Source organism: Notolepis coatsorum, assembly GCF_963971535.1.
Source record: "Notolepis coatsorum genome assembly, chromosome: 8".
Lineage (NCBI taxonomy): Eukaryota > Metazoa > Chordata > Actinopteri > Aulopiformes > Paralepididae > Notolepis > Notolepis coatsorum.
Genome location: NC_140172.1, coordinates 16,151,947 through 16,175,839, shown reverse-complemented (window position 1 = coordinate 16,175,839; position 23,893 = coordinate 16,151,947). Strand labels below are relative to the sequence as shown.

General features: G+C 46.2%; 1 protein-coding gene across 1 annotated transcript in view; it reads left to right on the top strand.

The window, feature by feature from the left end:
• The window catches only part of zzef1 (zinc finger, ZZ-type with EF hand domain 1), a 184,200-nt gene that overhangs the window by 11,457 nt on the left and 148,850 nt on the right, over positions 1 to 23,893 (top strand). Inside the window, exons 4-8 of the mRNA XM_084320319.1 lie at positions 2,721 to 2,904; positions 5,931 to 6,130; positions 9,163 to 9,373; positions 14,795 to 14,911; positions 16,676 to 16,854. Of these exons, the coding sequence (XP_084176445.1) occupies positions 2,721 to 2,904; positions 5,931 to 6,130; positions 9,163 to 9,373; positions 14,795 to 14,911; positions 16,676 to 16,854 (891 nt within the window). The remainder of the gene's footprint in view (positions 1 to 2,720; positions 2,905 to 5,930; positions 6,131 to 9,162; positions 9,374 to 14,794; positions 14,912 to 16,675; positions 16,855 to 23,893) is intronic.

Below are 23,893 nucleotides of genomic sequence, written 5' to 3'. Positions count from 1 at the left end.
CTGGTCGTTCATACTAATACATTTGGCAGTATTAGGGGGTGGGAAGCTGATGGGTGGGGATCGGACGTTGTGGACAGCGACTCCTACAGGTCGGTTGGTGCGCCTGCGCAGCAGAATCAGGAAGCGACGGGGGCGGCGTCCCTCCAAAAGCGCAGACCCCCGCCGCTGAAAGATCGCGTTGTGCAGGTGAAAAGATGTGACTGCTGTTACCCAGAGTACCGGAGGGGACTTGTGCTATGTATGACTTAGTCCACATTGCAGCCGGCTTGTGGGAGGCAAGAAACAGCATTCGAGACAGGGGAGGGTTGAATTGGACGATACGAAATTGGGATGGGAGAAAAATAGAAAATGGGAGAAAAGGTAGATAAAAAATAAATAAACACAGCAGGGTGTCATGTTTTCTTATTCCCCCTCTCTAGTAACATGCCCGGTCACTAGGGCTGTCCCCGACTAAGGATTTGGATAGTGGACTTTGTTTGGCCGAAATTAGCCGATAGTCGACTAATTTTCATTTTATTTTTGCTTAATGTCTGAAGGAGTCGACTGAAGGCTTATTGTCCTCTGCAAAAGCATGCAATTGGTCCACTGATGGATACATCTTGATATCTGTCTAGTCTAGTGTGTTCATTAGACGGGTGAAATCCTCTTTCAGTGCCTCTGTGCCTGTTTTCTTAGGCAGTTAGCCTCTGGTATGCGTGCCATTAGCGTTAGCCACGCTTCTCTTTTTTTTTGCATTCGACTAAGAGGTTGGCAGTCGACTACGGCTCCTTTCGATCGATTAGTCGACTATTCGACTAATAGGGGTCAGCCCTACCGGTCACACAACATATTCTTAGATCATCAATGAACGGAACGGTTTGTTTTTCTTTTTGTTTTTCTTTCTTTCTTGTCTTTTGTAACATTTGTTATTATTTGGGCTACTATCTCATGTTTCCAAGCTGATATTCACTCTAAAAACATGTTTTCTTTTAGGCGGAAATGGATTTTTTTTTACCTTTTTCAATGGTCTAGCTCTATTCTCTCTGACACAGTAACATCCATTTACATTCTGACACTTATGCAGCCATCCCACTGCTGTCACCTTTCTTTTGATACCAGGATTATCTATATGGCCCTTGTGATTGGGGAGATATTGTATATTTATTGTGGGCATGTCATTTCGGGCAGGCAATCTGAAAAATTTGCCTGAAATGGCCTCTAAAAGTCACAAAATAATTGTTCAAACATGTCCACCACCCTAGAACATCTCACATAGGTCTCCTCTTACCAACCAGCCTAGAACATCTCACATAGGTCCCCTCTTACCAACCACCCTAGAACATCTCACATAGGTCCCCTCTTACCAACCAGCCTAGAACATCTCACATAGGTCCCCTCTTACCTTGTCCACCACCCTAGAACATCTCACATAGGTCCCCTCTTACCAACCACCCTAGAACATCTCACATAGGTCCCCTCTTACCTTGTCCACCACCCTAGAACATCTCACATAGGTCTCCTCTTACCAACCACCCTAGAACATCTCACATAGGTCTCCTCTTACCTTGTCCACCACCCTAGAACATCTCACATAGGTCCCCTCTTACCAACCAGCCTAGAACATCTCACATAGGTCCCCTCTTACCAACCAGCCTAGAACATCTCACATAGGTCCCCTCTTACCTTGTCCACCACCCTAGAACATCTCACATAGGTCCCCTCTTACCAACCACCCTAGAACATCTCACATAGGTCCCCTCTTACCAACCACCCTAGAACATCTCACATAGGTCCCCTCTTACCAACCACCCTAGAACATCTCACATAGGTCCCCTCTTACCAACCACCCTAGAACATCTCACATAGGTCCCCTCTTACCAACCACCCTAGAACATCTCACATAGGTCCCCTCTTACCTTGTCCACCACCCTAGAACATCTCACATAGGTCCCCTCTTACCTTGTCCACCACCCTAGAACATCTCACATAGGTCCCCTCTTACCTTGTCCACCACCCTAGAACATCTCACATAGGTCCCCTCTTACCTTGTCCACCACCCTAGAACATCTCACATAGGTCCCCTCTTACCTTGTCCACCACCCTAGAACATCTCACATAGGTCCCCTCTTACCTTGTCCACCACCCTAGAACATCTCACATAGGTCCCCTCTTACCTTGTCCACCACCCTAGAACATCTCACATAGGTCCCCTCTTACCTTGTCCACCACCCTAGAACATCTTACATAGGTCCCCTCTTACAAAACAATATGTTGACAGCTTCTACCCAAACATGGCAGCAAAAGTGGAAGCACTTCTCAGGATTGGACCCCTGACTGTCACCAGTGTCAACAAATGGTAAACATTGATAACGGTAATGATAATGAGGATATAAGGGTAGAGACTGGTAGCAATGCTATCCATTTGACCTATATATCAAACCCCACCCTCTTCTCTTGATCCTCCAATCACAACTGTTGTTTTTGGCCTCCCTCGGACAACCGAGGGAAGCGACCGTTGTGATTGGAGGATCAAGAAAAGAGGGGGCGTGGTTTGAGATGGGTCAATTAGGTATACCCCTCACTTACCCAGATGTCATGTATATGTATGCTACTAGCCAGTTTTCTTGCAATGAGAAAATGTGGATTATAATTAGCATGTTGTGTTAATCTAGAGGATCCTAGGATTGTGTCAGACAAACATCCGTGTCGTTCATCCTCCCTCCCTCGTTCCTCCTTTTAAGACCAAGACATCCAGTACAGAGCGGAGTTGAACCGTGACCCGGAGGTGGACAAGGTCAAGGTGGTCACCCAGTGCTACAGCTTCATCGAGGCTTCGTCCAACCCGTCGGACATTCACAAGATGACCAACGGGGAGACGCAGTCCTGCTGGCAGTCCGACGGCAGCGCGCGCTCACACTGGATAAGGCAAGGATACAGTAGCTTCTCATTTCGGTCCATTCTGACACGCGTGTGTGATCAAATGTATTTGTAATATAGCCCGGGGTCACATGGAATAGCCCCCATGGGCTGTACAAGTCTTCTTCTTCTGTGTTCATATTGTGTGATTAGTCTGTTGGTAGCCTTTATACTGTATTCATATTGTGTGATTAGTCTGTTGGTAGCCTTTATACTGTATTCATATTGTGTGATTAGTCGGTTGGTAGCCTTCATATTGTGTGACGAAGTCACCGATATATCACTCCCTCAATTGAGGCTGTTCAGCACAAATGGTGTCTTGAGGAAGCTATACAGCATTCATCATAGTAATTATATATCCATATAACACTGTATATATAATAACACTGTACAGTGTACACACTACATAATTGTCTATATCTGCTCATATTATTTAAACCACTGGCTAGATTGGTTATATTAACTATAGTGTATTCATACTCGTAGTGCCACTGTATATAATGATACTGTATACATTAGCTTAGCATATTTACTCTGTAGCTTTTTCCTGTATACTCCTACATGTACACTACAATGCACTTTACTGCCTTTGCAGTTAAGATCATTTAGTTGTACTTGTGTTTGTGCAATGACAAATACATTTAACCTAATCTAAAGAGTAACTCCATGTTCATGGCTAGCAGGGACTGTTTTCTCTCTCCTCACATCTTCAAAACAAATCCCACCGTGTGGGGTACTGCTGGAGGTTGGGAGCAAACGGCAACATCTCCCTTGGAATAGACCACTGCAGTGTTACATTGAGCTCATGGAGGAGAGAGCGGGGGGAGAAAATGAATGAATGTGGATGAGAGCCTTGACATTAAGTGGTTGTAGCTACGGCTGTGGGGGTGCTGGAGACACGATCCAATAGACTTTTATACGCCTGAGTCTCCTGAACACGGAGAGACCAATCCCAAGTCTATCGGCACTGTCTCGGCCGAGCTATAGTCACTTTTCCGCACCTACTCCCGAACTACGCATGCGCAGATTGCCCACGGAGTCTAGGTTCATCAATCTGCGCATTTGCGTAGTTCAGGAGTAGGTGCGGAAAAGTGACTATAGCTCGGCAGTGCAGTGAAATGTGGTCATTGGCTTATCATGGGAATTAGGCCACCAGTGGTTTTGGCAATGATAATCTGACTATGATATGATCTTTTTTTGTTGAAGATTCTACTTGTTGGGACTTTATTCATACACTGTCCATTTTAATGTAGGGCTCAGGCATTAAAGCGTTCCGTCTTGAGACGGATTTCCGTCTATTTGATTATATGTATATAATATTTTAATTGATATTAATTTTTTTTTTTTTTTTTTTTATATAAAGTTTGCCAATAGGGATGTTTCAGTAGTATTGGCACTGGTAGTAGTCGTAATAGTAATCCAGTCTATTTTTTTTTCTTCTAAAAAATAAACTAGTTCAACACAGGCAACCACGTTTGCTTAATTTCTTTGATGGCTCAAATGTATGTTTTGAGCACAAAGATCATCATAGAACTAGCCTCTTAATTTTGCTCTCAAAGTGCACCAGATTGATGCATTTAACTTTAAAACGTAATAATTTTTTTTTAAATCCGAGGGGGCATGCCCCCGGACCCCTCTGGAGGGGCAGAGGTTCACCCACCACCACAGTCTCACTAAATCCTGTGGGAAACACTGAGGATTCAAATTTTTTTACGGCTGTGGGTAGGGCGTTCCACATTGTTGTGGCATAATTGCGAAACGTGTTTAGTCTTTTAGTTCATGGTTCAAAGTAATGGGAAAAGGGTGCTATCTCGCCATCAATCAGAAGCTAGCCACAAGACTTGCATTCACGCTCTCCAGCACACATCCTCCCTGCCTGGAACAACAACCACAACAGTAGGGTATATAGTCACAGTCAGGACAGTAGGCTCTACAAGTAGGCTCCCTTAAAACGCTAACGCTATTAAAAAAAATACAGTGGAGGTTAAAATAAGAATAGACTTGGCCTGAAAAAAGTTCAGTCAGGAGATATTTTTTTGCTTTAATCCCTGAGGGCTGCAACCAGCAACTATTTTGATAATCGATTAATCTGTTGATTATTGCTTAGATTGATCGATTAATTGGATGAAAAGAAAAAAACGAAACATTATTCCTCGTCTTGTACAATGGTCTTTCAAACTACTTGCAAAATGATGGCTATAAAACAAAAAATATAGTTTTTTTTTAAAGGAAAATCTGTTTAAGTCTTCCGTTTGAAAGGCACTGAACGGTTTAAATGATAATAAAGAAAAACCTAAAACACAAACTAAGTGTTAACAGGCGCTATACTTCAACAACGGGCCATGGAGGTGTAGCATAAGCGCAAACACACCAGCCGCGCAGGCACTCGCGGGTTCGGTGCGAGAACAGCGCGCCTGGCCGGGCACACCGAGTCCCACTTCAGAGCGGGCGAAAGCGCACGGAGGAAGGCACGTTTACATTGGAACAGCTGTAAATGCCTAGTTTATTGCGAAGTCAGTCCCCGTTTGAAGATTTTTTTCAAGATTTCCAGTTCCAGTGTTCTATTGTCCATTTTGCATGTATAACCAGTTATTATATAATTAATTAGAATGTTAGAATTCATTTTAGAATGATGAAATCAGTGTGACTGTACTCCTGAAAAAGTATAGTAAATATGGTTTATTTGTATTGGGAAAGATACAGACACACTAGCTGGTTGAACAACATATATGTGTGTGGTAATAATGCAGATATTGAGTGTATTGAGTGTATCCAACCAAAGCGAAAACGATCGCTTCCAGCCCCGCGAGTCGTGCGCCCGCTTGCGACCGGTGGGCATTTGGGCACAGCTATATCTGTTAACATGGGAGCGAAAGTGAAGCGCTGGTCGCCCGCCTTCGCGCGCCACTGGTGTGTTTGCGCTGTCGCATAGACCCAGCTAAAAGAAAATATTTGCCAACCATTTTTTTAATAATCGATTAGTAGTTGCAGCCCTATTTTAATGTCTCCTTGCCCCCCCCCCCCCCCCCCCCCAGGCTGAAGATGAAGCCGGACGTGGTGCTCAGGCGGCTGGCCATCGCCGTGGCGTCCAATGACCACAGCTACATGCCCCAGCTGGTGTCCGTGGCCGTGGGGAAGAACCGGCGCTCCCTGCAGGAGATCCGAGACATCCGCATCCCCAGCAACGTCACCGGCTACGTGGCCCTGCTGGAGAACGCCAACATCACGCACCCCTGTGAGTCACGGTGAACCCTCTCACTACCACACTGTGATTCACTGCTGAGGAGGAGGAGTGTGGCCCATCTATTCAAGCCGGTTAACCCTTTCACTACCACACTACAGACGTGTGGTAGTGAAAGTTTAACCTTCTGTAGTGTGGTAGTGAAAGGGTTAACCTTCTGTAGTGTGGTAGTGAAAGGTTAACCTTCTGTAGTGTGGTAGTGAAAGGTTAACCTTCTGTAGTGTGGTAGTGAAAGGGTTACCTTCTGCATGTGGTAGTGAAAGGGTTACCTTCTGTAGTGTGGTAGTGAAAGGGTTAACCTTCTGTAGTGTGGTAGTGAAAGGGTTAACCTTCTGTAGTTTGGTAGTGAAAGGTTAACCGTCTGTAGTGTGGTAGTGAAAGGGTTAACCTTCTGTAGTGTGGTAGTGAAAGGTTAACCTTCTGTAGTGTGGTAGTGAAAGGTTAACCTTCTGTAGTGTGGTAGTGAAAGGGTTACCTTCTGCATGTGGTAGTGAAAGGGTTACCTTCTGCATGTGGTAGTGAAAGGGTTACCTTCTGTAGTGTGGTAGTGAAAGGGTTAACCTTCTGTAGTGTGGTAGTGAAAGGGTTAACCTTCTGTAGTGTGGTAGTGAAAGGTTAACCTTCTGTAGTGTGGTAGTGAAAGGGTTACCTTCTGCATGTGGTAGTGAAAGGTTAACCGTCTGTAGTGTGGTAGTGAAAGGGTTAACCTTTTGTAGTGTGGTAGTGAAAGGTTAACCTTCTGTAGTGTGGTAGTGAAAGGGTTAACCTTCTGTAGTGTGGTAGTGAAAGGTTAACCTTCTGTAGTGTGGTAGTGAAAGGTTAACCTTCGGTAGTGTGGCAGTGAAAGGGTTACCTTCTGCATGTGGTAGTGAAAGGGTTACCTTCTGTAGTGTGGTAGTGAAAGGGTTAACCTTCTGTAGTGTGGTAGTGAAAGGTTAACCTGTAGTGTGGTAGTGAAAGGTTAACCTTCTGTAGTGTGGTAGTGAAAGGGTTACCTTCTGCATGTGGTAGTGAAAGGTTAACCGTCTGTAGTGTGGTAGTGAAAGGTTAACCTTCTGTAGTGTGGTAGTGAAAGGTTAACCTTCTGTAGTGTGGTAGTGAAAGGGTTAACCTTCTGTAGTGTGGTAGTGAAAGGTTAACCTTCTGTAGTGTGGTAGTGAAAGGTTAACCTTCTGTAGTGTGGTAGTGAAAGGGTTACCTTCTGCATGTGGTAGTGAAAGGTTAACCATCTGTAGTGTGGTAGTGAAAGGTTAACCTTCTGTAGTGTGGTAGTGAAAGGGTTACCTTCTGCATGTGGTAGTGAAAGGGTTACCTTCTATAGTGTGGTAGTGAAAGGTTAACCTTCTGTAGTGTGGTAGTGAAAGGTTAACCTTCTGTAGTGTGGTAGTGAAAGGTTAACCTTCTGTAGTGTGGTAGTGAAAAGGTTAACCGTCTGTAGTGTGGTAGTGAAAAGGTTAACCTTCTGTAGTGTGGTAGTGAAAGGTTAACCGTCTGTAGTGTGGTAGTGAAAGGGTTAACCTTTTGTAGTGTGGTAGTGAAAGGGTTAACCTTCTGTAGTGTGGTAGTGAAAGGGTTCACCTTCTGTAGTGTGGTAGTGAAAGGTTAACCTTCTGTAGTGTGGTAGTGAAAGGGTTCACCTTCTGTAGTGTGGTAGTGACAGGTTAACCTTCTGTAGTGGGGTAGTGAAGGGTTCACCTTCTGTAATGTGGTAGTGAAAGGGTTAACCCTTTGGTAATGTGGTAGTGAAAGGGTTCAGATAGAATCTGGTGTAAAGGTCTACTGAGAAGACCCACAGGAATCCGGCCGTAACTATTCATTTAAAACAAGCCAGTAGTCCGCCAGACTCTTTAATGTGTCGACATCTGGTGTTCCTGGCGGGGAATGTGACTGAATCCAGGTGTCTGTCTGTCTGGGCCCACATGTGTGTATATCGTCAGAGCACTGGTCCCATTACCTCTCCACCAGTCTAGGGATGTCCCATATTATCGGCCGATATTGGCATTCAAATGTAATATCGGAAATTATCGGTATTGGTTTAATTTTTTTTTTTAAATAAATGTACATTTATTTAACCTTTTATTTACCCAGGCAAGCAAGTAAGAACAAATTCTTATTTTATTTATTGTCAAAAGTATGCATAATGTTAAGGCGGTCAGGTGGCGTAGCGGAGATTGCGCTCGTCACCAATGCAAGAGGCTGCGGTCTCGACTCCCGGAGTCAGCATTGCCCTGCGGCTTGGGCCGGTCGTCATACTAACTCGTTTGGCTGAGTTAGCGGGAGGGAAGTCGAGGGTGGTAATCTGGACGTTGTGGACAGCGACGCCTACAGGTCAGGTCTGGGCGCCTGCTCAGCGAAAGGCAGGAAGTGGTGAAGGCAGCGTGACCTGCCACGCGTTACGCTTCACCAATAAGAGCCCTCGCTGCCAGGTGAAAAGAGAGCCACTGGCTGTCGCCGCACGTGTCGGAGGAAGCATGTGGTGGACTTCAGGGTTCCCCTGTACCGACCAGTAGGAGGAACATGCGCACAACAACCAGGCAGGGGAGGGGGGGAATTGGCATAACGACTAAATTGGGACGGGGAGAAAAAATTTAAAATCAGGCAAAAAAATAAAATAAAAGTATGCAATAATGTTGTGTTAATTCCACGACAAGAGATATGTAATGTTAACCCTTTCACTGCCACACGACAGAAGGTTAGCCCTCTACTATCACACAACCGACGGCGACGCTCCATCATTAGCATCATTAGCTCCGCAAATGCGGAGCTAATGATGCTAATGATGGAGCATCGCCGTCGGTTGTGTGATAGTAAAGGGCTAACCTTCTGCATTGTCACAGTGAAAGGGTTAACCGGCTGTCGCGCGGCAGTGAAAGGGTTAATTACCTGAAATTATTCAGTTTTTTCGGGGGGGGAAACCCCCCATATATCGGTATCGGAAATTAAGAGTTGGACAATATGGGGATATGGGTAAAAAAGCCAACATGGAACCTCCCTGCACCACCAGTCCCATGACCGTCTCCCCCCAGACATCCAGATCAACATCAAGCGGTGCCAGAGTGACGGCTGCGACACGCGGCTGCACGGCCTGAAGACGCTCGGCTACCAGATCAACAAGAGCAAGGAGGTGTCGGTGTCGGACGCCTCGGCCATCTGGTACCTGTCCCTGCTCACCTCGCTGGTCACCGCCTCCATGGAGACCAACCCGGTGCTGGCACAGACGGTCCTCCAGAGCACTCAGTGAGGCACACCTCTTTATCTTACGCTATTTGTGAAATCATTTGTGGTTATGTTTTATTTTTAAGTCCACGTTATTGTTCCTTTAGAACATGTACAGGTATTACTGAATAGCATGTTCGACTAACTCACTCTCGCTGTAGACACTACAGAGGACACCTGCGGTGCAGCGTGAGAGACGGCAGTCGCACCTTATTGGCAATTTCTCATAGATTAATAGACTATTCAACTTGAAATGATCCATCTTACATTTTTATTTCAGTTAGACTTTATTGTCTTTCAATACCGGGGGGACGGTACAGGTAGGATAGGTAATAATAATAAAGCATAGAACAAAGTGCAAAGTAATAATGACGATAGTGATAACGGTAGCAGTAGTGAACAGTAGTGAGTGTCAGGATTCAACCAGACAGTAGTAATACTGGTAATGGAATATACAAGGTCCAAACCGTACCAGAGTCTGTGCAGTGTTTATTATTAAGAGTCAGATGGTCCTAACAGTTCTCAAGTTCACCAGCCGTTAGACCATGTAGTCGGACGGTTCGACGTTACCAGTGTCAGGGTCTCTGCGTTTGTAATGGGAGAGAAAGATGACAGAATGAAGGATGAGGTTCTCGATTCAGTGTTTGGAATGGGTGGGGGTTGGGAGAAGGAGGTGCGGATGTTCTCCACTTTTTCTTCAAAGATGATCGCAAAGTCTTCGGCAGAGAGAGATGGGGTGGGGGGGGGGGGGTGAGGAGGGAGGACATGGTAGCATGCAGTTTGCGAAGGTTCTTAGCCGAGGCCTCGATCCTATGGTGAAAGAAAGATGTTTTGCCAGTAGTGATGGTTTTGGAGAATGTTAACAAGAGGTTGTGATAATGTGGCGATGTCAGCAGTGAGTCGTGACTTTCTATACTTCCTCTCGGCCGCTCTCAGGACCTGTCTTTGTTCTCTCACTGCATCCGTCAGCCATGGACTGGGTGGGGAACGGCGGGCAGGTTTCTCAGCGAGGGGACAGAGCGTGTCGAAGGAGGTTGAGGGGGAGAGCAGAGAAGGTGTCAGAGGTAGAGCAGATAGTATGTCAGAGGAGAGGGGGATAGGGTGCGTTTGACTGAGACGGTTTGAGTTGGAGTGGATTGTTTGGGGTTAAGCATGAGAGTTAGTGAGAAGGATATGAAGGAATGGTCAGATACATGCAGGGGAGTTACCGTGGTGTTAATGATGCTGGAGTTACGGGAGAATACGAGATCCAAGGAGTTGCCTGCTTTGTGGGTGTAGACTACTACATGTCTCCTCTGTTGGTCTGGGGAGGGTGTAGACTACCACATGTCTCCTCTGTTGGTCTGGGGAGGGTGTAGACTACCACATGCCTCCTCTGTTGGTCTGGGGAGGGTGTAGACTACCACATGCCTCCTCTGTTGGTCTGGGGAGGGTGTAGACTACCACATGCCTCCTCTGTTGGTCTGGGGAGGGTGTAGACTACCACATGCCTCCTCTGTTGGTCTGGGGAGGGTGTAGACTACTACATGTCTCCTCTGTTGGTCTGGGGAGGGTGTAGACTACCACATGTCTCCTCTGTTGGTCTGGGGAGGGTGTAGACTACCACATGTCTCCTCTGTTGGTCTGGGGAGGGTGTAGACTACTACATGTCTCCTCTGTTGGTCTGGGGAGGGTGTAGACTACCACATGCCTCCTCTGTTGGTCTGGGGAGGGTGTAGACTACCACATGTCTCCTCTGTTGGTCTGGGGAGGGTGTAGACTACCACATGTCTCCTCTGTTGGTCTGGGGAGGGTGTAGACTACCACATGTCTCCTCTGTGGGTCTGGGGAGGGTGTAGACTACTACATGTCTCCTCTGTTGGTCTGGGGAGGGTGTAGACTACCACATGTCTCCTCTGTTGGTCTGGGGAGGGTGTAGACTACCACATGTCTCCTCTGTTGGTCTGGGGAGGGTGTAGACTGCCACATGTCTCCTCTGTTGGTCTGGGGAGGGTGTAGACTACTACATGTCTCCTCTGTTGGTCTGGGGAGGGTGTAGACTGCCACATGTCTCCTCTGTTGGTCTGGGGAGGGTGTAGACTACCACATGTCTCCTCTGTTGGTCTGGGGAGGGTGTAGACTACCACATGTCTCCTCTGTTGGTCTGGGGAGGGTGTAGACTACTACATGTCTCCTCTGTTGGTCTGGGGAGGGTGTAGACTACCACATGTCTCCTCTGTTGGTCTGGGGAGGGTGTAGACTACTACATGTCTCCTCTGTTGGTCTGGGGAGGGTGTAGACTACCACATGTCTCCTCTGTTGGTCTGGGGAGGGTGTAGACTACCACATGTCTCCTCTGTTGGTCTGGGGAGGGTGTAGACTACCACATGCCTCCTCTGTTGGTCTGGGGAGGGTGTAGACTACCGCATGTCTCCTCTGTTGGTCTGGGGAGGGTGTAGACTACCACATGTCTCCTCTGTTGGTCTGGGGAGGGTGTAGACTACTACATGCCTCATCTGTTGGTCTGGGGAGGGTGTAGACTACCACATGTCTCCTCTGTTGGTCTGGGCAGGGTGTAGACTACCACATGTCTCCTCTGTTGGTCTGGGGAGGGTGGAGACTACCACATGCCTCCTCTGTTGGTCTGGGGAGGGTGTAGACTACCACATGTCTCCTCTGTTGGTCTGGGGAGGGTGTAGACTACCACATGTCTCCTCTGTTGGTCTGGGGAGGGTGTAGACTACCACATGTCTCCTCTGTGGGTCTGGGGAGGGTGTAGACTACCACATGTCTCCTCTGTTGGTCTGGGGAGGGTGTAGACTACCACATGTCTCCTCTGTTGGTCTGGGGAGGGTGTAGAACCACATGTCTCCTCTGTTGGTCTGGGGAGGGGGTGTAGACTACCACATGTCTCCTCTGTTGGTCTGGGGAGGGTGTAGAACCACATGTCTCCTCGTCGGTCTGGGGAGGGTGTAGACTAGAGGGTACACACAGGACATTGTAGAAAAAGCAGCTTTGAAAGTAGGTCATAAAACCCAAGAAGATACAGTGTGTTACACAATACTCGCCTCTAGGCAACCTTTTTAAACAAACTATTAAAAAACATTGGCATCTTCTCAGTTCTGATCCAACATTGGATAAATCTTTTCAGATCCCCCCTAGACTAGTCTACAGGAGAGCACATAACATCAGAGACATTGTGGTTAAATCAGACCTGCCTCCTAAAAAAACACAATTTTTTTTAGATGACCTGCCAGATGGAAACAGACGTTGTGGTTTGTGTGCTCAATGTCACTTTACATGTCTATCACCCAACAACTGGGAAAGAGATAAAAATAAGAGGCAAAATAACATGTACAACTACCAATGTAATCTATATGCTTAAGTGCCCAAGTGGTAAGGCATATGTCGGTAAGACAACACGTGCTTTAAAAACACGTATTGCTGAACACCGGGAGTACGATACGGAATGGGGATGAAAAAAGCCCAGTAGCTTTACATTTCAAAAAGGCACACCACAATGTCTCATCACTAAGATACCTTGGAATCTTCCAAGACGAGGGGGAGATATAGATAATCTACTGAGGAGAGAAGTATGGTGGATCCATTATCTTAAAACTATGGCACCAACAGGACTCAATGAGGACCTTGACATTAGACCTTATTTATAAATGTAACTTATAGAGGGAGACAGTCAATAGACTTTGTTTTTTGTTTTTTCATTTTCATTTTTGTTTTTGTTTTGAGTGGCTAGGACTTGTACCTTACACACTGCTGCCTGCTGCCTATCTCTAAATGATGTCTTAATACTGTGTTTAATATAGATATTTCTCAAAAAAATCTCCTAAAAAAATGTCAAATGAAAAGATAAATTGTTACTTAATCATGTATAAAATGTATCAATCATGCAAGTATTGGGACCGCCCCTGATCACCAGGTGGGGCTGATATTCAATCTATTTCACTTCCTGTATAAAAATATGTCATTTTTGTGTTGTATTCATGCTTGAAGAAGACCGGAAGGGTCGGTCGAAACGTTGCATCTACTGCCTTTTTGTCAATTAAAACACCAACTCAACAAGTGAGTTGCGAGCCCCGCTTTGTCTTATGTATTACTGTTTTTACAGTTTGGCTCAGCACCAACAGGGTGTAGACTACCACATGCCTCCTCTGTTGGTCTGGGGAGGGTGTAGACTACCACATGCCTCCTCTGTTGGTCTGGGGAGGGTGTAGACTACCACATGCCTCCTCTGTTGGTCTGGGGAGGGTGTAGACTACCACATGCCTCCTCTGTTGGTCTGGGGAGGGTGTAGACTACCACATGCCTCCTCTGTTGGTCTGGGGAGGGTGTAGACTACCACATGTCTCCTCTGTTGGTCTGGGGAGGGTGTAGACTACAGCTGTCTCCTCTGTCGGTCTGGGGAGGGTGTAGACTACTACATGTCTCCTCTGTTGGTCTGGGGAGTGTGTAGACTACCACATGTCTCCTCTGTTGGTCTGGGGAGGGTGTAGACTACCACATGCCTCCTCTGTTGGTCTGGGGAGGGTGTAGACTACCACATGCCTCCTCTGTTGGTCTGGGGAGGGTGTAGACTACCACATGTCTCCTCTGTTAGTCTGGGGAGGGTGTAGACTACCACATGTCTCCTCTGTTAGTCTGGGGAGGGTGTAGACTACCACATGTCTCCTCTGTTAGTCTGGGGAGGGTGTAGACTACCGCATGTCTCCTCTGTTGGTCTGGGGAGGGTGTACACTACCACATGTCTCCTCTGTTGGTCTGGGGAGGGTGTAGACTACCACATGTCTCCTCTGTTAGTCTGGGGAGGGTGTAGACTACCACATGCCTCCTCTGTTGGTCTGGAGAGGGTGTAGACTACCACATGCCTCCTCTGTTGGTCTGGGGAGGGTGTAGACTACCACATGTATCCTCTGTTGGTCTGGGGAGGGTGTAGACTACCACATGTCTCCTCTGTTGGTCTGGGGAGGGTGTAGACTACCACATGTCTCCTCTGTTGGTCTGGGGAGGGTGTAGACTACCACATGTCTCCTCTGTTGGTCTGGGGAGGGTGTAGACTACCGCATGTCTCCTCTGTTGGTCTGGGGAGGGTGTAGACTACCACATGTCTCCTCTGTCGGTCTGGGGAGGGTGTAGACTACCGCATGTCTCCTCTGTCGGTCTGGGGAGGGTGTAACGTGCACGGAAGTTCAGACTATCTCCCCCAGATCCGCTCCCTGCTGAACATGTGCCCCGACCGACCAGTAGGAGTCACTATTGCAACGACCAGGACTCGTACCCCATCGGCTTCCCACCCGCGCACGCCACCGCCTATTGTATTCGTCGACTGACCAAGCCGGAGGTACCGTGGTATTAGCGAAGTGAACTCAGTCCAGTGTTGCTGATGTCTTCTTCTTCTTCTTCTTCTTCTTCTTCTTCTTCTTCTTCTTCTTCTTCTTCTTCCTCTAGGAAAGCCTTGCAGCACATGCCACCATTGTCCCTGACGCCGTCGTCCACAGAGTTCCCGAAGTTCTTCTCGATGAACATCCTGGAGGAGGTTGATGGATTTCTCCTGAGGATAGCAGAGTAAGAACCTTTTAGTCAGGGGAGTGCCATGGTTTCTCCATAGAGACCTGTTATATATTTTAGTCAGGGGAGTGCCATGGTTTCTCCATAGAGACCCGTTATATATTTTAGTCAGGGGAGTGCCATGGTTTCTCCATAGAGACCTGTTATATATTTTAGTCAGGGGAGTGCCATGGTTTCTCCATAGAGACCTGTTATATATTTTAGTCAGGGGAGTGCCATGGTTTCTCCATAGAGACCTGTTATATATTTTAGTCAGGGGAGTGCCATGGTTTCCCCATAGAGCCCTGTTGTTTATTTTAGCACAGCAGCTCACGCAGGTAGGGGGCAACTTAGTCACGTGACTCAGTTGGTATTGCTGATTGGCTCGAACACGGTATGTTTGTAATTAGGGATGTTCGATATTGCCTTTTTTACCTATACCGATATTGTCGAACTCTTAATTTCCGATACCGATATCAACCGATATCAACCGATATATGCAGGGTTTCCCCCGCCAAAACACTGAATAATTTCAGGTAATTAACATTACATATCTCTTGTCGTGTAATTAACACAACATTATGCATACTTTTGACAATAAATAAAATCAGAATTTGTTCTTACTTGCTTGCCTGGGTAAATAAAGGTTAAATAAATGTAAAAAATAAATATATATATATATTATTATTATATATTTTTTTTTAAACCGATACCGATAATTTCCGATATCACATTTTAATGCCAATATCGGCCAATAATATCGGACATCCCTATTTGTAATGTATACAGCGAACAGGTCTATTGGACTAGCACTTAACAGGGCTCTATGGCGTGAGCATTTTTACTCACACTTGTCCCTATAATTATTAGTGTGTGTGAATTATGGGACACAAAATTCAAGTCGGATCATGGATTTTTTTTATCATTATTCCAGACCACTCTCTCTGTCGCTCTCTCTCTGTCGCTCTCTCTCTGTCGCTCTCTCTCTGTCTCTCTCTCTCTCTCTCTCTCTCTCTCTGTCTCTCTGTCTCTCTCTCTCTCTCTCTCTCTCTCTCTCTCTCTCTCTCTCTCTCTCTCTCTCTCTCTCTCTCTCTCTCTCTCTCTCTCTCTCTCTCTCTCTCGCACAAACACACATACCCCTACAAACTGGTCTTCAGTCAGTGTCTCTGCTCCTTCAGTTGCTATGTTCAGTTGCTATCGCACGCACTTATCTGTGTTTCATTACACATATGAGTGCATGCTTACCAACTGTTCGCCTGTTTTACTGCAACACTACTATCACCGACATCTAAGAAGGGAGATCCCCCTTGAACGGCCCTTCTAAGGTTTCCCCCCTCCACATTGCCTGTGGTGCATTTTTTTCCTATTGATAGGTTTTAGTGAGTTTTTCCTTACCTTCGTGTGTGGGGTATGTCTGGGAGTGTCGCATTCGTTTATTTTAAATTCTTTGGACTTCATGGTGTTTTTGTTTTGTTCTCGATTTATTGTGATGTTTCTTCTTGACTTGTTTAACCCTTTCACTGCCACACGACAGAAGGTTAACCCTTTACTATCACACAACCGACATCCGCGGAGATAATGATGCTAATGATGGAGCATCGCCGTCGGTTGTGTGATAGTGAAGGGCTAACCTTCTGTATTGTCACAGTGAAAGGGTTAACCGGCTGTCGTGTGGCAGTGAAAGGGTTAAAGAAGACGTGTCCGGCCCACGGGGACATTAACGTGTGTTGTCGGGGCCTCACAAATACATTTGATTTGATGTGATTTGCTCCTCTCCTGCAGCTGCTGTGAGAGTGCGGACGCGGAGCTCACCCTGCTGGCCTTCTCTCTGGCCCGGGGCAGCGTGGCCAAGGTGCTCCAGGCCCTGCTGGGCATCAGCGACCACCTGCAGTCCCACTACAGAGGCTCCTCCCTCATGGCCTCCATGGCCTCCGTCAGGCTCCGCCTCCTCTATCGCAACGGTAAACCATCTGCCCCGCCCCTTTTTATTATATATCACAGGAGGAGATCTGAGTGTTTGTAGAGTGGAGTAGAGAAGGTCATTTACAAGTGTCTTTCTACAAAGTCATTCCCGGCCAGCCATTAGACGGGCCCCACTCTAGGAAGGCCACCTTTCCATTAACAAACGTTCACGGTGCGTCACGTTGTTTGTAGAGATAAATCTATATTTTATATTATAGCTATGGATCCAATGTCATTGTCAATTGACAGTATGAACCTTCCGTTCAATATGCCATAAATAAAAAAAAATGTCATCAATGCGTTCCCGTTTTATACCGTGGTGAATATGAGTGTTATATCGGAATGATCTGGGATCATTCCTGCAAAGCTATTTATAAGGCGCTAAGCTAATAACGTTAAATCGATTGGCGTTTCGCCCCTACACAAGCTAGAGTTAAAAATCCAAATGCATATGATCGGTATTATGTTCCATCATGAATGCATGAAAGGGGGAGGTGCGGGGGAAGTAGTTTCTGATTATTGATTACCAATAATGGCATTCGTTATTACCACAACATAGGCTGAGCAGGGGGATGGCTATGAAATCCTTGCACGATCAAGCTGAAATTGACGTCAAATTGCTCTTACCTGTGGCCGGTTGGATTCCAAAAAGAATTTTCCAGTTATTTGATCGCCATCTGCTAGATCATATGTCCATTGGCTGATGCCATATTCCTTTACTGCATAATGAATTCGGCGTCCCAAAAAGTATTCCATGCGATCTGGTGAAGCCCTCGCTTCAGGCTAACAGAAAAGTCCGCCCGGAGTGTAAAAAATGTGACACCAAGTCTGCAACAAGGATTACTGCATTCTCGAGACAGCGCCAATACCAGGATCTGGCCGGTACTGCACTTTCGGAGTCCCAATATGCCCTTTCCAGCCAAAATACAGCTCTGACATTGAGTAGGATATTAAAATCGAATAAAAGAAAAAACGAGTTAAAAACGTATATACGTGATTGGCCGTCAAGCGCGGGCTCCCAATCACGTATATATACGTGATTGGCTGGGAATGTGTTAACAAATCGGCTGAAAATGATCTGAAAATGTAACTTTTGAGAAAACAAAAAAAAACATGTTTTCTTGCAGAATGCAATTTTTTTAACACTTTGGGTGCCGCGTTGTTTCTGGGGCCCATCTATTCAGTGCCGGCATTAAACTAATGGAGTCCTTCACCTTGTTTGTAGAGCTATAACTATATTCTATATTATAGCTATGGATACAATACTATGGTCATTTGACACTGAGTTTCTTCTGGTCAAGAATTTTTCCATCCATACGTTCCTGTTTTATACCGTGGTGAATATGAAGTATGGTTTTAGAGCGGTCTAGGGTAATTCCTGGGAGGCTGGTAATAGCATGCAACGTGTATTATACTAAATGCATTGGCATTTCGTCCCTACACACGCTACAATTAAAAATTCAAATACGTTTTTTGATGCTCTGATCGCCACCAACGCCATACGTTGTGGAGTAATGTTACAGTAACACTTTCGGATTGCAATGAAGGCATGCCCGGATCAACGCAAGATTGATATCATATAGCCCTTACCTTGCCTAGGATGTGCCCCAAAAAGAATATTCCAATTATCTGATCGCCATTCCAAGTAATTATGCCCATCGTGTCGCCAACATAATCCATCACAAAACACGGATCGGGAGTACTTGATTCTTCTCAATCCGATCGGGACAACCGCTCCACTTGCCAGACAAAGAAAAGTTGCCCGGACCCATATAATCGACACACAGCCCAAGACACAATGTTTCAAAGGGTGCTCGATATCGCCACCTGGGAGGATGCGGCCGGTACTGCACCTTCGGAGTCCTAGTATGTCTTTTACAGGCAACATACAGCTCCTGACATTGAATAGGGTATTAAAATCTAAACAAATTTAAAACGACCCAGAAACGTATTAACACGTGATTGGCACTCAACAGTCGGGGCTCAGAAACGTGTTAACACGTGAATGGCACTGCAAGGGTTACAGATACCCAATACAATACACTGCTTTTGGCTTTTCTCATCATCCAAACTGAAAAATCCAAAACCCGAATTTTGCTGATAGGAGGTTTTGCGTTTCAGCCATCGAAATAATAATATACATAATTAAACATAGATGGATAGATAAATATATTAATTTAGAGATGTCAGCTACAGCAGAATAATCGATCACATCGATCAGCCTTGTACAGTATGTCTTAACTAGCCATGACATGGTTCATTATCATTGTTGCTGGGATTGAATGGTTTGTATTGTAGGCTGATGAGATTACATGTACCGGTAGATTTGTAAAACACAGACATACCTTGTTATTTATTTTCAGCAAAATATATTTGAATAGTCTAGCTAAAAGGTGGAAGTGTGATGGTTGGAAAACAAAGCAACCTCCAAGTTTGAAAGTCAGTTATGAAGCTCTATGGATTAATCAAGTATCTGGGCACACCGGACTTAATAGAGAAAAACAGATGAATAGAAAAAATTGGAAAAGAAACTTCAAAAATAAAACAAGTACACAACGATAACATAGGCATCAACAAAAACATAATAGAATACAGGCAACACAGATAAAACACCTGGTCCCCACTTCCGGTTTGGCGAGGAGCAGGTGAGCAGCTGCAGAACAGAGCTCCCGGTCCAAAATACAAGAAAGGTAATAAAAAGTTATGAAACACGATAAAAAGTAACAACTCGAAGATAAAAGAACGATGACAAGAACCAGTGCACAAAACTCGAGGAGAAGTGAGAGAAGAATGACCCCAGACAAAGAAAATACAACGAAGGGAAAGGTTCAACAAGAGTGGATGACGCAGCAAGTAAAACAAGCAAACATAACGTTAGACCACATCGAGGCCTGGCTGGAGACGATGAATATGCAAGCAAGCATTCGGATCGGGCTAGAAGCAATACAGAACGCTAACGATGCTAACATGCAAACCAACACGCAGACCGGACTTGATGCAATACAGAATATTCAGAGGAGCATGGAGGATAATTCAAAAGAAATAAAACAAATGGCCAACAAAAGAAGGACAACGAGACGCTGGATACACCCGGACCAACCAGGACTCTGGCACCGAGGTCAACCGGACCATCCGAGATGCAAGCACGGAGATCGCCCAGACCGGCCAAGACTCGAGCACTGAGGCCACACACACCAACCAAGATTCAATACCACATATGCATATTATTTGATAATGAATAGATGTTATGACTCGAGACACACTACAAATACCACACAAACCACTGAGAATACAGACAAGGTAAACACATTAGTTGGGAAAAATTGGGTCTTGATTTGGGACATATAATATAAATATCACGTACTAGACTAAACTGAAGACACTAACACACAACTAAGACGGTGGGGAACATGAGGAAACGCATTCGGAGACCTGACCGGGAGCTCTGGAACTGTACTATCATATGAAAGATAAAAATTCAAATAAAATGTTGGACAATAATAGGGGCATTGGAGAATCCCCATTGGGGATATCCGTCGCTTCAGGAGAGCCTTACCCCTCCAGCCTGCCAACGGGGGATAAAAACCTGGGAAGTGCCAATTGTCTTGTTATGTTAGAATAGCAGTTGCTTTAAATGTGCACATGATGAAGGACAAAAATTCCCATTTTTTTTGTGACAATAATAGGGGCCGGGGAGAGTCTCCATTGGGGATATCTCCGTCACTAGGGGGGGGGGCCTCTCCCTAGGAGAGCTGATTCCCCTCCAACCCTCCAACGGGGGCAAAGAGTGCTAATCATATAGCTTATTTTATTTTTATTTAAATTTTTAAGTCATGTTAGAATAGCTGTTGCTATAAATATACATAGTGATGTCAGTGACATGGGAGGTACAGAAGTGGGCGGGCTTTGTTCAGTGGGGGGGAATGTCGGGGGGGGAGAGACCATTGTTCCGGCGGTTCGAGCGGGGGGCCTTGCGTGTTGTGGGGTCGGTATGGGTGGGATGGGTTTCCTTGGGGCCCTCTGACACCGTGGCCTGTGTGGTCTGGTCACCGGGCCGGGGGGACACCGGGCTTGGGTTCGCGGGGGTCTGGGGGCCATTGAGGCATGGTGCTCTGGCCTACTGCGGGCCTGGGCTTGGGGTTCTCGTGGGCCGGGGGCCTGGCGGTCGGGGCGGGGGCGGGTGGGGTCTCTGGGTGCTCGGCTCCACGCGCAGTCGACCTGGGATGGGGGGGGTGTTCTGTTTTCTCGGGGAGGATGGCGGGAGGGAGGGGTTTCTCTTAAGGGGGTCAGAGCGGCTGAGCTTTGCCCAGTGGGTTCTTGTGTGTTGTGGGTTCGGTGTGCGTGGGGTGGGGTTCTCGGTGGCATGGGAGGTAGCGGACTTGGCTCGGTGGGGGGGAGTGCCCTCTCCTCTCCTCTACTGGGCCTGGCCAATTTAATTCAAGGGACCCGTGTCGCTGGGGGCTCAGCTCCGCGCGTGGCGGACCTGGGATATGGGGGAGTCCTACGGGCTTAGCTCAGTGGGGGGGACTGTCGGGGGAGGGGGGCCATCGTTTCGGTGGTTCGGCCCGGGACAGTGGGGTCTTGTATGTTATGGGGTCGATGTGCGTGGGGTGGGGTTCTTGGTGACATGGGGGGTAGCGGGCTTGGCTCGTGGGGGGGAGTCGCTCCCTCCCCTCCACTGAGCCTAGCCCAATTTAATTCAAGGGTCCTGTGTCGCTGGGTGCTCGGCCCCGAGTATAGCGGACCTGGGATATGGGGGAGTCCTATTTCTCGGGGTGGATGGCGGGAGGGGGGGTCCCTCTTAACACATTGGCGGCCACTGAGATGAGTCTATCACTCTAGACCAGGGGTTCCCAACCTTTTTTCTCCCAGAGACCCCCAAACATCTCTGATGAAATTCCTGGACCCCCCTCCTAATAAAATACCATAAAATACGTATTTTGTCATTTTAATAACAAACTGCTTATACACAGGCATATGCATCATAATTAGACCCACTATGCTTCTTTGACTTGTGCCTTCAATCAACAAATCTCATCTTGCACCATATGTATTTCAAAATGTTGGCCAATATTCAAATCCTGTATTCATCCTCTCAAATCAGGCCCTAATGGTGAACGGTTTGCATTTATGTTGAATGAAGTAAGAATCCACTGCAGTAAAAATATCCTCACCTCGAGTGGTGGTAGTAAGGTTGACTGACATGAGAATGTCCTGCTTCAGATCCTCATTTTCGATATACTGCACATAAACGATGAGCACAGCCTCGTCTGCGACAGTTGTAGTTTCATCAAGTTATATGGCAAATGGACCCTTTCTAAGCTTTTCTGACAGCTGCTGCTCGCAATCACTTGACATCTTATCAATTCGGTCTTTCACTACATTGTTCGAGAGTGGTACTGATTTTAGTTTATCCGCCACCTGTGGGCCGCACAGTTTCTAAACCATTTTTATGCAGGCTGGTTTGATGAGCTGCTCGCCAATATTGTGCGGTTTCTTTGCTTTTGCAATTAAAAGCGAACACTCAAAGGAGGCTTCGGTAGCCTTCTGTAAATCACTGCCACCCCTGCTCCACACTACTCTAACATCAACGGGCTTGTTCGCCTTGAGAGACTGTTCTTTCCTCCGAAAAAAGTCCGGATCCTTCCCAACGGTTTCTGGGTGCTTAGACGCCTGATGTCTCTTCAGCTTGCTGGGCTTCAGGCTCGACTTTGCCAACTTTTCTCCACAAATCACACACTCAGGTCGTTTGTCTGGTCCCTCAGTGAAGCCCATGGTGATGTAATTTTCGCGATTGCTGTAGGTCCTAACTTTTTTTGCAGATGAGCTGCCGTCATCTCCTTTTCGTTTGTCACACATTTTCGCCTCTGGCGGCTGACTGCAGACGAGCCGAGAAAGTTAACTAGCGTGCTAGGCTAGCTACGGAAAGTGATACAGTCAACTGATTCGCGTTTTAGCGGCTACCCGGTAGCCTACTGTTAACGTTCAAAAATCATGTCTAGATGTTTATTTATTTATCTTAATTTTTTATTGTAGTGGAGATACTATTCATGCTTCTGATGATAAAAATATACGAATTAAATATTTCTCTGAAAGAAAAAAAAGAAAAAATACCTCAAATCATCTGTGGTCTGGCGGACCCCCCAGGTTGGGAATCACTGCTCTAGACGACCAGCATATGTAAACAGACTTGGGGCTGTTTGTAGAGCTAAATCTATACTTTATAGTATTGCTATCTGTCCATTCTCATTGTCAATTGAGACCATAAACCGTCCGTTCAAAATGGCTTAAAGAAAAATAATTTTTATCAATACGTTCTCATTTTATAGCGCCGTGAATATAAGCGTTATAAGGGATTCCGGCTAGGATATTTCCTGGAAAGCTGGATAAAGGGCTAATAGCTACTAACGTTATATCCAATGGCATTTCCGTTATACAGAAGCTACAGTTCAAACTCAAACTGCATATGATCGGCACGATCCTCAAGCATGTATGCATGAAGGGGGGGGGGGGGGCGGGGGACGTTGTTTCTTATTATTGATTACCAATAACCGTGTTCGTCTAAGTAGCCACCTAGGCTGATCGGCTGGTTGAGTATCATAACAAGGCCCGATCGGGCTGTAATTTACGTGAAAAAGATCTTCCCATGAGCCGGTTGGATCCGCCAGACCATTTCCCAGTTATCGATCGCCATCTGGTAGATCGATATGTCCATTGGCTGATGATATATCCCCTTACTGCACACTGAAATCCGCAATCCAAAACGTATTCCGTGCAACAGACAATAGCGATCGCTTCAGGTTAGTAGAAAACTGCATTTGAGAAAAAATAAAAATAAAGACAACTTCGGCCACAGGGAACACTGCATTATCGAGATAGCGCCCCTAAGAGGATCTGGCCGGTAATGCACTTTCTCGAATTCAAAGAGTAGGGTAAATCTGCAGTGCAGCTCGGCGACCTTGAATAGGTTATTAAAATGGAATAAAAGCCAAAACAACTTGCCTCGGATATATCCGTCCTTCTGTCCTTTAAGCATGG